We start from the raw sequence: 13,745 nt of genomic DNA on the forward strand, positions 1-13,745 counted from the left end.
TTAGTTATTGCTATTTATGAGCAAAGCTCACTAAAGGAGTGACAGGCCATGGAGTTCAGACAGCATCTCCTGTAAACCTGCAATTCCCAAAAGTAGTCAACACACCACAAATATAAAACCTCATTCTCAACAAATACTAGAGACACTTCTACAAGGAGGGAAGTCATCCAAACATCACTGATAAGATTATGAGGGGAAAAGAAGCTTTAAGTGTTTTATATCATGTTTGTCTCCAGTAATATTAAATACAGAATAGTTTAGATTTAACATCTTCATGAAGAGCCTGTCGAGGATAGCTTTTAAATCATGCAAAATATTCACCTTGAATTATTTTATTTTCAGCAACTAAATTGAAGGCTTTACCATCTACAAAGGAGATAGCTCCCTGATGAGAGCTGACCAGTGAACAACGAATTCTCAGTCTCCTGACCAATTTAAAGAATGATGTTTCCAGAACACTATAGTGACTATCATATCTTCCAACTACACTATCTTAAAGGAGGAGAAAAACTCCCATCACATGTGCTTGTAGTAATGTTATATTCATATTACATATAGTCACATAAAGGGTTTATTTTGCACAGAATGCCTCCATCAAAAACATTAAGGACCAGACCCTGTACCACTTCAAGCAAAAAATACTACTGATTTAACTGGAAGTTAAGCGCTGCATCAATTTAAAGTTTAAAGATAGGCAAGACAAATAAATAAGCTAGTAATACAAGGTGTGGTTTCTCTAATAAGCTCAAGAATTTTAACTTCTTGGCAGCAAAAACTGTTAACTCCCAAGAGAACTCCGATTCCTAGCTTCCAGAGGATTTTCAATAATCTTGCCTCTAGAAAAAAAAAACCAGGAACGTTTCTGCCTTTTGTTAAAGTAAGTAAACCAGCAGAGCATGTCCATTTAGAGGCTTAGGAGGAGGATCTCAGCAGGTGCACAAAAACCCGGTACTGTAAAGCCACATACATCAGAGAAGCAGTTTCTAAGCATATATTTGGGACTAAAGAGTTCAATTCATTGTAGTTTTGTGGGGTTTTGCCCCCCCAAAAATTTAGGAGCATGCTTATCCCGCTCCCAGCTTGATCTTAGACATGTCAACCAATAGTTGCTACACTTTTGTACTCCATTTGAAAAACAACTCTGAAGAAAGAGCTGAAATGTTTCCACTTTGTCAGTTTCAAAAAGATGCATAGGATCATTACCGAAAGACATGCATTGTGCTACAGAGAGGATGTTACTTTCAGCCATTACTCAAATCATACCTCAGAAAAGTCCATTCCCTTTGGGAATATCAGAGGCTAAATTTTCAAGAGTGCATTTCAGTCATTTAAAAAGTTGAGACCTTAGAAGTGCTGAGCTTCTGATCTCCTACTTCAGAGAAGAGAATGTTTTTAGAAAGTCAACTAGAACCAGTGATGCTCAGTACCTCCAAAAGAACAGACTCAAAAGCTATTTAGGGACAAAAAAATGTAAGTAACTTCAGCTGAACACTGTGCAGCACATATGAAGGCTATGTCTACACTAGAAACTTCAAAGTGCTGCCACAGCAGCACTTTGAAGTGTGAATGTGGTCACGTGCGAGTGCTGGGAGAGAGCTCTCCCAGCGCTTGGAGCCTGTCCACACTAGCGCTTTAAAGCACTCAAACTTGCTGCTCTCGGGGGGGGTGATTTTTCACCCCTCTGAGCCAGCAAGTTAGAGCGCTATAAATTTAAATGTAGACAAGCCTGAAGGCTGATGGCTTGATGAGATGCACTGATACAGTAGAATTTGCAGGAAAGCTATGTAGCTCTGACAGATGAAACTGCACCAAGCCAAACACTCAACTGCATGGATGTCTCTGATCCAGGGAGACATTTACTCATGTTATTGTATTTCAGCTTCCAGATAATTTCAAGCGAACAATCAAGTTGGGATCTGGGATCAAGCAGCATTCTGACATATTTTAAACAGGCACGATACTTACAAGACACTTTGTCGCAGCTAATGTTCATGAAACTATTTTTACGTAAACTGATAACGAAGGCATGGAAACGGTCAGGTTAAGTCTAACAGTGGGTGATTCAGAATCAGAAGACAGTTGCACAAAGGGAAAAAAAATACACTGATACCTCATTCAAGTGGGTAGAGCTACAGAGAAATTTCACTTGTGTAGATTTAAAAAAGTAAAAGGAAGAAGAGTTATGAGGCGTCAAGATTTAGTCAGAGGAGGAAGGATATAGGACTGGCTTGTTAAAGAAGATGATGTATTAATCTTAGTCTATCTTGCCAGGGACCAAATTTACCATATGCCAAACTGTATTTGGAAAAAACAAATGCTGGCCAAAAAGAGGGGCTTTTCCTTGGTCATCTCTCAAGTTATTAAAGATTTGCTAAGAAGAGATACGGCTATATGGCTTCATTGGATCCTGATTGAGGACTCTATTGTAAGACTATTACTACAATTCTAGAGTCAAATATCTTCTTTTCAAATAATGCATATTTTATAGGTGTAGTTAAGCCAGTTATTCCCAGAGAGGAGACAATGGAGTTTAAACCTATACTTTTATGTGCAAGGACACTGAAGTGATAATATAGAGGGTGTGAATCTGTTTGCAGCTACCTGAATGGATCTTCTGCATGAGAGATATTATTGATCTTTCACAGATTATATAATATGCTGTTCAATGTCTGGAAACTTGTCAGATTTACAATAAAATTCTTATGCTCAAACACTATTAACAAGCCTGAAGAAATCCAAGGCAGGTGAACACATTAAAGATAGTGAAGGCACCTAATGCCTTGGGTGGAATGGGGAAGGAGACTTCTGAAGCACTGCCAACATCAACAGCTTGCAAGTAGAACCGTGACACCATGCAACCATGTGATAACAAAATATGGTGTGTAGAAGCAGCTCGACAGAGCCTACTGTAAGTATATACTAAATCTTATCTTTAGATAAGAAGCTGGAACAAAAAGCAATTATTTGTAATTGAAGGGTACAAAATATTTTCAGTGTGGGGTTACAGTGATAACACAAGATTACAAAACCCGCATTACAAAATGGTGAGCTGCTGATGCTTCCAAGTAAACACCCCCCAACCCTAAAAGAGGAATATATTTTGTGTTATCCTGAAAGAGAACTCTGCTACAAAAGCATACTGAAGTGCCAGATGAGTATACTGCTTGACATCTTTTTTGGACTAGCTTTTAAATAAAATTTTTTTAATCTCTCTTCATTAATTGGATAACCACATCCCAGTCTGTTATTTATTAGAACCCTGCCAGTTGGTTAACTGAAGACAGAACAAGACTTTCAAACAAGTTTGGCATTCAATGATTGCCATTGTGCAAGGGCTTTGAGTAGCTATATATAATTAAGTCCTCAGTTGCTAGCCTGCTTTGATATAACACTATCATAGCTTTTACAAAACTTTAAACTTTATACTTATAATCTATTGCTTCAAATGCCACACAAAGATTTCAATCATATTATTATATATTTTAGGTTGAACCATGCTGCACACCAATACATAATTATTCTGTCTTTATTGTAAGATTCTTTATTAGGGCAATTTTTTTCATAGGGGCTTCAAACCAGCCTCCATTTTTGGGCACACGCAATAGATTTTATATGCTCGTAACCCATCTGCACATGCAGGAAGTTTGAGCATGTGTATGCTATTGCAGCAAACAGAAGTGCACACTCAAAGGACTGCATACCCACAGATAGAGGCCACATTTTGAAATCTTGGTCTTAAGAAGTTTTAATCCCAACATTTCATTAAAGCCTATTAACCCCATTCAGAATATGCTTTCTATCTCACCAAGTTACTATAATAGCGAAATAGTTTGCTTGAGGATAGCTTTGAGACAAGGATTCTGAATAGGATTTAATCTGAAATATAAGCTGTTTTATTTCCTCCTTATCCTTTGAATTTTCCTTCAGCTAAAATACTTAAGATTGTAGACTGCCAAATTACAAATCGGGAACAAGTGTCACAGACATGGCTTTAACTTCAATATCAAAACAAACTCAAATATTGAAAATACTTTATTAGGCGCTTTCTTTAAAAATAAGAAGTTCTCCACTAGCTCTAGAGGAAACTAAAAATAAATAATGAAAATAGCTTAATAGGATACGGTCAATTTATAGTTTAATATAAAATGTAAGAAAAACAGTACAACATAAGCTAAAAGCTGATTTGCTTAAAAAAAATGCCAAGTTATTTGGGCTAGACCCAGGAACCAAGAGGTAACGATCTACGCTACCATACGTGACTTGGATTTGGTTTCCTGTTTGTGTTTTTGTGCCTCAGCCAGCAAGGATTGGGTGCACTGCAGAGGTGATCTGCTCAATGGACAAGCCACATGCTTCACCAACAGTGACATCTACCAGCCATTTCAAGCAGAAATGCAGATGTGATAGGAGGGGAGCATCACCCAACCTTCTTCTGGAAGAGGTCACTGATTGCAATGTAAGACCTCACAAGCAGGGACAGAATTGTTGGAGATCCCCAGAGACTCTATCAATCAATGGGTGAGGAATGGAAAGACTGAAGAAAGCTGATTTCTCAACTGCTTTTACATAATTTATAATACTTTAGGCATTGGTCTCATAAATATGGTACAAACACTTTACACATGCGAAGCAATAAAGAGCTTTCCCCCAAAATATTAAAGTCTTACTAGAACTATTGACGGCATCTATTGTCAGTCATGCTCAGTTTAAATTTAGAACGAGTTTTAGCTACGTTCTCTTCGACCACCATTTTTAATAGTAAAAATGCTTACTAAAAACAAATAGGTGCTTATAAATGTATCAGTTTGCCTTTAAATGATTAAGCCAGCATGAAAAGGTAAGATTGTCTATGATTTAAAATTCACTGCTTGTTTGTTCATAATACTTTTAAATAAAAAGTGCAAGTGGGATCTGGGGACTGGATGGGCTGATTTGCTCATTTTTATCAGTAACTTATTTTGAAGCCATCTACAACCAATTGCCTCACTGTACTTTGGATTAGCTATAATTATATTTAAAATAATGCTCATAACAATTGAAAGGGTAGCAGAATAGCCTTAAAATTAAAGTCACTATTTCAACAGGGCTGTTTCTTCTCCCTTCCTCATCCCTCTGGACCACGAAAGTGCTCATTTCCCTTTTACAAAAAACATTACATATCATGTTGATTACAAAACTATTAAACATTTCAGTCCTACCATCCATATGTCAACATTCCTTTCACGCAAGGCCAAAGAACTGATGATGGATTCCCTTTGAATACAAGAGACTATACGTGTTGTAAATAAACAGGCTGACATTATCATGACTGCAGTCTCTTCTGTGAGCATACAGATGTCAGATGAGCTGGTCCATTTTTATGGGACCTTGAAGTATGAACATCAGGCAGATAAGTTCTAAGACCAATAATATATACCCAACATAAACTATTAGCTTCCAAGACCACCTACTTTCAAAACAAGTCTGATTTTCTAAAGTATCAGTCAACAACAGCTGCGTTTTGTCACTGAAGGCTGTCTTCTAAGTTTGAAGCCCTTACTGCTAGATGGGGGGTTGGTGTCAGTTGATGGAATTCTACGACCTATAAAGAGAAAAAAAAAGTTTTTAGCAAGAGTTACATTAATTATTGAAACCACTTTTACAGAGCATCTGATATCTGCAAAAGCGTTTAATCCAATGGATTGGACTTTGGAGGGAACCCCTCGTAAGGGCAGGTTCCCTTCTTTCCTGAATAGATATTGGGCTTTTAGGACTCTTCATCTCTGCTCTGGCCCCTTTCCTCTGTGTAAAAGTGCCAGAGTAGTGTATCAGATCTCACCCTATATCCCTAAGCTTAATGCTTAAACAACATAATCTGGTTTTGCATTTTTCAAGCATCAACATTTATTCAAAATCAACTAAATGCATAAGAAAAATAGCTTCCTGATTTCCTTAAATAGTTATAAAAGAATCAAAGTTGTAGTTAAAGTCAGTAGTAAACAAAATATTTAATTACTTCCATGGAGTCTAATTTTTTTTTGTTTAAAGAAAAAAAACATTAAATAGCTTCACAATCATTTGACAACTCTGATGTGTCTATGCAAGGATTGCCTCTAATTTTATACTGTTTACTTGACTCAAAAGACAAAGCTGAGAGATATTTGCACATAAGCGTTCAGTGTTTATTATAGCCATCTGAATTACAACTCAAATCCTCACTATAAGAGTGTAGTACTGCACTGTATTCCCTTGTGGGTACGGTTTGAATTTCTTCCATGTAAAAGTCAATTTGGAATAATGTAGAAAAACAAATTATTTGTGGTCTAATTGAGGGACAGGGTTATCAAAAATTTCCTAAAGGGAACCCACACAAAAATGCTTTGTTTTAAATCACATTTAGTAATTGTTGTGTGATAATTACACAATTACTGCTCCCCATTAGCCAATTATGCTTTGGATAATACATTCCCCGAATCAAATCTAAACACAGTACTCTGATTGGAAATACTATTTCCCCTTCTGTATTTGTGTAGGTTTTGGTAACCCTCATGCATTTCCTTCCCTCACCCTTCAGTGACCTTGAACTACTAATTAAAACATTCACCAACAGATAGGGTAAGATGACACTGACTTTTATGACAGTGACCTGCTTGCTATTTATCCAGTGATGTGGATCATCATAGTAGGTTTAGAATCTCTAGGCAGAAGCTTTTAGAGGTCATAAGAGGACCAGAAACCAGCAGATCATCTTGCAGTCTTGTATCCCTATCAGTGGTGACAAATATGAACCCAGTGTACTCTCAGCAAACTAGAACTACAAACTAATGCAGTAGTCAAGTTTCTGCTTAGGCTTCCTTCAGAGAAAAAAAAAGTGTTAACTAAAGTAGTACTTACTAATTTCTATAAAGAGTTCATTTATGTTAATTGCATTTTTAGCACTGGTCTCTACAAATATGGCATGGATGGAATCTGCATAGTCTTTAGCATCTTTTTCCATGACTTCTCTAAAAAGAAAAAACAAAACATGAACAAAACAGAAACATTAATTATCCCAATTTTAGAAAATTGGCTCGCTGCTTTTGTAATTTCAAAAAGTGATTTAGTGTCAACAGTTTGGCATCCCATTCCTCAGGGAGAGGTCAATTTCTATCCTCAGCTCTTCTTTTACGTAACCCCAAGGACTGGACAATAGTGTGGCCTGAACAACAGTATTTGGACAGCACCATCATATAAATTCAACAGCTACCACCATTTTCCTCTCTGTGTTTTGTTAAGGTTGCCAGAATGCAGCTCTGAAGTCAGCCGAGGGGGGAGGGACGGCTTTATTCTCAGAAAAACAGCTCAAATTATCGGAAAAAACCATGTTACTTCTAATATCCATCTCATTCAGTAGTAATCCAGACTTTGCTTATAAACCCTAATATCCTGCATCACAGCAATGTTTAAAACGTTCAGATTGTACAGACAAGAGACAGGAAATGAAAAGGTTTCCACAGGCATCTGAGCCATACTACATGGCACACCCTATATATTTTATGGTAGATATTTAACACTAATGTCAAGCTTCACATTTATTGTAAATGTGAGTAGAAAATACAGACAAATTAATTTTGCTTTGAGAGGTCAGGAAACTAAAGTTAACTAGGAAAAGACGGTACCTACCTTTTTGTAACTGTTCTTCTTCGAGATGCTCATGTCCCTTCCATTCTAAGTGTGTCGTGCCCATGTGTGTGGTCGTCAGAGATTTTTGCCTTAGTGGTATCCATAGGGTCGGCAGTGGTGCCCCCTTAAGTGCCATGCTCATGTGTCGGTATATCAGGTGCCGCCGGCCCTACATCTTCTCGGTTCCTTCGGATGGAGCGACCACTAGTGGTGAGACAAGAAGGTCCTGCTGAGGCGATCTGCAAACATGTTCCTAGTCCCGGGCAGATGTGTGGCTACCTGATGAATGGCATTCCGCACAGAAAAGTCCCAAAGGTGGATAGCTTCTTGGCAAAGAGTTGACGACCTGGATCTGCCTTGTCTGTTGATGTAATATATCGCGGCAGTATTGTCAGTGAGGACCTGCACCACCTTGTCCCTCAGATGGGGTAAGAAAGCCTGGCAGGCCAGGCAAGCCGCTTTGAGCTCCCTGACATTGATATGGAGGGCCAGATCGTCTCGCAGCCGGCAGCCTTGCGTGCTGAGCTCGCCCAGGTGGGCTCCCCAGTCCAGGTCCGAAGCATCGGATATCAGGGTCAGCAACAGGGCCGGGGCTGCGATGGGAACTCCCTGCAATACCGACCCGGGGTTCATCTACCAATCCAGAGACGATAGGATGTGATCCAGCACCCTGACTATTCGGTCTAGGTTGTGCCTGTTGGGAATGTAAACTAATGCCAATCATACTTGCAGAGACCGGAGATGGAGCCGGGCATGACTGACCACATATGTACAGGGAGCCATGTGGCTCATCACAGGCAGGTGTGAGCCATGGTGAGCGGGCTGTTCTTCACATGGGAGATCAGGTCCAGCATGGCCTGAAGACACGCCTCCGGAAGGAAGGCTCTGGCTCACATGGAGTCAAGAACCACCCCAGTTAACTATTCATTGGACTGGCCTTAAGGTGGATTTTTTCTTGTTTACCAATAGGCCCAGGTTGCGCCAGGTGGAAGGCACCAGATCGAGGCTTCTTTGTACTTGTTCCTGAGACCTGCCCTTGATGAACCAATCGTCAAGATACGGGAAGATCTGGACCCCTTGACGTCTTAGGTAAACAGCCACTGGTGCCATACGTTTTGTGAAGACCCTTGGGGCCAATGAGAGGCCAAAGGGGAGCGCTGTGAATTGGAAATGGCATCTGCCCACAATGAGATGGAGGAAAAGTCTGACCTTCGCTTATTTCCAAGTCGAGGGCGGCGTACCAGTCTCCCGGATCCAGGGAGGGGATGATGGAGGCCAGGGAGACTATGCGAAACTTCAACTTCTTGAGAGACTTGCTGAGGTGTTGCAGGTCCAGAATGGTCTGAGGCCCCCCTTTTGCTTTCGGGATTAGGAAATAATGGGAATAGAACTCCTTTCCTGTCATGTCCCAAGGGACCTCCTGCACCACCCCTAGGCACAGGAGGTTTTTGACCTCTTGAATGAGGAGTTGCATGTGAGAAGGGTCTGTGAAGAGGAAAAAGGGTGGGTGAATGGGAGGGAGGGGTGGCTGAAAACACTTGTGACACTGTCCAGTACCCAGCAGTCTGAGATGATCTGCATCCAGGCAGAGCAAGGAACGAAGACAGTCAAGGAAAGAACAAGGTGGATCCTGAGAGTTGACTGGCGGGGGGGGAGGGGGTGTTCGAGTGCACCCTCAAAATGAGCGTTTCTGGATCCCGGAATGCTTTGCCAGGTCGGGCTGCTCAGGTGAGCAGAAGGAGGAAGGGTGGTGGCGGTTGTAACTTATGTGCCTATCCCTTCCCCTTGCAGATCCTGGACGAGGCTGCCAAGGCCTTGGCGGCAAGGGCAGCCAGAACTGCTCCTGGGCAGACTGGGGCTTATGCATGCCTAGCGAGCGAAGGGTGGCCCGAGCGTCTTTTAATCCATGCAGCCTCACATCCATCTGCTCTGAAAAAAAAAAAAAAAAAAAAAAAGACCGTTCCCATTGAATGGGAGGTCCTGGATCGAGGTCTGCATCTCTTGGGAGAGGCCAGTGGTCTGAAGCCACGAGCTGCACCCCATAACCACTGCCTAAGCAGCCACCTAGCTACCAAGTCAGCCATGTACTATGTCATTTGGAGGGAGCATTTAGCCGCTGTGGCACCCTCCTCCACCCGAGTACCAAATTCTTGGGCTAAACCCTGCGGGAGGTACTCCTTGAATTTATGGAGGGAGTCCCATAAATTAAAATTGTATCTGCCTAGGAGGGCCTGATGTTTTGCTACCTGGAATTGCAGGCTGGCAGTTGAATAAGTTTTCCTCCCAAACAAGTCTAGTCTTTTGTCCTCTTTGTTTTTGAGAGTTGAGCTGGTGTGCCCCTGCTTGTCTTTTTCATTGGCCGCAGAGACACCTAGTGAGCTTGCGGGAGGGTGGGTATAAAGATATTTAAATCCTTTGGCTGGAAAAAGTACTTCTTTTTGGCCCTTTTGCAGGTGGGAGGGATAGATGATGGGGTTTGCCAGAGGGCCCTGGCAATTTTGAGGCCTGCTAGTGCGACACGGGAAGACGTAGAGGCTGAGAGGACGTTGAACAAGGTATCTGCGTGCTCGGCCATCTCCTCCACCTCTAGGCCCAAGTTCTCAGCCACCCATCGAAGCAGGGCATGGTGTTCTTCAAAATCGTCTGGCAGGCTGGCCCTTGAGGGTTCCGCAACCGCCTCGTCCGGGAACGAAGACGACGACTGTACCACCAGGGGAGGCCCGGGGGCATCGTCTCCTGTGGGGGAAAGAGGTTTAGGGGTGGGTACAGTCTCCTCTGCCTCGACCTTAGCATGCCTCATGCACCCAGCCCAGTGCCATTGGTGCCGTTAACTGATGCTCTGAGGTGGTGGCAGATGAGCGGTGCAAAGGGGCATTGCCATGACCAGCACTCCCCAGGTGCTCCAATAAGGCCACTGCGCTGGCCACTGGCCGTGCTGCCAAGGCGGTGCCGTTGATGTTGACGTGGCCCCAGGTGCCCTATTGCGCAGGTGGAGTCTGGGTGAGGGGCTGAACTGCCCTTTCATGCTGGAGGAATTCCTTCCAGTGACCACGGTGGGGCCATCGCCATCTGAGTCTGCCTGCTGACTATCGCCGACTGGTGCCCAGAGTAAGAGGATCAGTGCCAGTATCGAGTGGACCAGTACTGATGGGACTGGAGATGTGACGGGGAGTGCTCCCATGGGGCAGGCGAGCAAAATCTGTGCCAAGAGGACGACTGATGGGAGGGCCAACAGCGCTGGTAGTACGGAGACCGGTGCCTCCCTTTAGGCAATCTGTGGTGAGATGGCAGGGACCGCGATCGCGGTGCTGGTGACCGAGGGCAAGCCCCAGAGGATCTGGGATGTGACTCCACCAATCTGCGGTGCAGAGGTGGAGACGCCGTCTTGTTTTGAGGGATCAGCATCACGCTACTGCCCCCTGAGGGTTCTTAGTGGCTGACTTGCCCTCGTGGGGAGCCTTTGCCATTTCCTGTGGCACATGCTGTGTCGGTGGCATAGGCAGAGATTTCTGCTCTCTCAGCGCCAAGGGAGCTTGGGAAGGCATCGGTGCAGTCAGGGGTTTGGGTCCCATTCTGCTCCTAGGAGTTGGTGGTGGACCTTTTAACGGGCTAAGAGCCCCAACCGGGGAGACAAGGCTCCGGAGTGGCCAGGCGGCCCCAACTGGGTCTCTTGCCCGATGACCCATGACTCTTGCCTGGTGCCAGGGAACCGTACTTCCTTGCTTTCTTTCTGGGCACCAACAACAGGGAGCGGTGCTGTGCAGAGCTGGGTGCTGGGGGTGCACTGAGGCCAAGGTACTCAGTGAGTCTTGGCGGGACAGCTCGGAAGCCGGATGAAAGGCAGACTCCATGATGAGAGTTCGCAAATAAATATCCTGCTCTGAGTCCTGGGCTGAAAGTTTTTTTACAAATACGGCACGTGTGATTCCACCAAGCACTTGAGGCAGCTGCTATGGGGGTCACTTACAGCATAAGCCTGTTACAGTCCATGCAGGGCTTAAACCCAGGAGACCGGGGCATGGTCGCCTGGGGCAAAGTCCCCGCTGGGACTATAACTTTAATTACTAACTACACTTAACTACTTAATGCTAACTACTATAAACAAACTATTTACAAGGTCCTAAGGCTTAAAGTCAGTAGAGATGAAACCGCTAGCCCGTGCTACGCAAGAAAGGCGCTCCGACTAACCACCATGGGCGGTAAGAAGGAACTGAGAGGGTGTAGGGTCAGCATTGACTGATATACCAACGCATGAGTGCAGCACTCAAGGGGGCGCCACTGCCGACCCTACGGATACCACTAAGTCAAAAGTCTCTGATGGCTGCGGACGTGGGTGCACACACACCTAGAATGGAATCGACATGAGCAAGCACTCGAAGAAGAACTATTAATACCACATTACTGTATTATTTTTGCATTCAGTTGTCTATGTTCAGTGGGCACGCTGTCTTGCCTAGTCAGGCTCTAGTCAGCAGTTATTAATATGCACTGAGAAGTGCACACTTCAGGGAAACATGCATGCTCTCAACCTCCTGAAAGCAATGCAAACTGTCAGACTCAGTGAATTGTCTATTGTCAATACCCAGTACAATTTTCAAAACACATCAAAACACCTTATTGATTTCTAACAATTTTTTTCTCCAAAACTGGTCCAGGACGTGCTTCTCACAAAGGACTCTATGTTCCAAATTTCATATTCAACTGTTTCCAAGTTGTCTGTGTTTTATAAAACACAGTGCACAACAGTCACGCTCCTGCCCCAGCAAAACACACCCACCCACCCAAACAAGAAAAAAACAACACTACCTGAGGCTTTAAGAGAATACTTCCCCTTAGGGCAGAATTTCAGCCAAAAATGAAATTAAAACAAGTGCAAATATAATGGAAACTGTTCTGCAACTTTAGTTACAGTGTGACTGGCAGTAAGTGCTAAAATTCCTTAAGTCACAATGCTATTTTCACATTACCCCCGGGGGAATTCTGTGCTACTGCATGCGTGCATAATTAATAAGCTGTGCATATTTTTAATTTTTTGTGCAGAAAAAAGCTTCTGCTGAAATGTTGCTGCAGTTCCACCTTTTGCCCACCAGAGGGCGCTATGGTGCAGGAACAGCAGCAGCTCCCAGCCAGCTAGGAAAGAGAAAGAACCTGCCTTCGCAGCACCTGTCAGGCCAGCTCAGGAGCTGTGGAGAGACGGACAGCGTGGGGTGCTGGCAGGGTGAGGGGGGGGGGGGGAATCAGACAGGGGCTCATAAGGATTAGTGGGGGAGGACAGACTGGGGCAGGGGCTGAATGGGAGTGGAGGCACAGGGCCACAGGGGGGAGAGAAGTGCAGGGCCACATCGTGATTGAGGAGGGGAGCTACATAGGGGCCGGAGAGTGGCTGGGGGGGGAGGGGGGAGCAGAGCCAAATGGAGATAGGGGCAGGGGGTGCAGGGCCACAAGGGGGTGTAGGAATACATGGGGACAGGGACAGATGTGCCTGACTGAATGGGAGAGGCTAGGGGTCAGCCAATGTCTGCATGGGGGAAGCTCCTTCAATCCCTCCCCGCCCCCCCCAAAATACCTGTTTCATACTTTTCCCACCAATAACCAACAATCCTCCAAGTTCACACCCAGGCTCCTACCCAGCAATTTACTTCCCTCTCCCTCAGCTCTTCCATTACCCCTGGTTCTCCCAAGCCTTTGCACTGCTTCTGTGGGGTGCAGGAAATACGGTTCTGTATTGTAGTTTAAATGAATTATTACTCAGAGCTCTGTATTAAGATGCCTACTAAGAATCTATATGTCAAAAACTTTCTTGAATATTTTTGTTGTCTGTATTGTTACAGACATACTTGCTGACAGGTATTTTGAAATAAATGACCAAAAATAACTGAAACTGGTGTGATTATATTGTGTTATTTTGACAAATAAAATATGCAGAATTTTAAAATATTGTGTGCAGAATTTTTAATTTATTGGCGCAGAATTCCCCCAGGAGTATCACATGTAGATTTAAATAGTTTCTATCTTAAAGTTATAATTCTAGTCAATAAAATTGAAATTTCTAGAGTAGCATGTACACTGCATATGGTAGCAAAGTCCTAAGTCTGGCTGCCAAA

General features: G+C 43.6%; 1 protein-coding gene across 1 annotated transcript in view; it reads right to left on the minus strand.

The window, feature by feature from the left end:
* Positions 1-212: 212 nt before the first annotated feature.
* RAB22A (RAB22A, member RAS oncogene family) overlaps positions 213-13,745 on the minus strand; it is a 32,264-nt gene continuing 18,731 nt past the window's right edge. Inside the window, exons 6-7 of the mRNA XM_044985538.1 lie at positions 6,874-6,983; positions 213-5,581 (exon numbers count right to left, since the gene is read on the minus strand). Of these exons, the coding sequence (XP_044841473.1) occupies positions 5,484-5,581; positions 6,874-6,983 (208 nt within the window). The 3' untranslated portion in view covers positions 213-5,483. The remainder of the gene's footprint in view (positions 5,582-6,873; positions 6,984-13,745) is intronic.

Source organism: Mauremys mutica, chromosome 13 (genome assembly GCF_020497125.1).
Source record: "Mauremys mutica isolate MM-2020 ecotype Southern chromosome 13, ASM2049712v1, whole genome shotgun sequence".
Classification (NCBI taxonomy): domain Eukaryota; kingdom Metazoa; phylum Chordata; order Testudines; family Geoemydidae; genus Mauremys; species Mauremys mutica.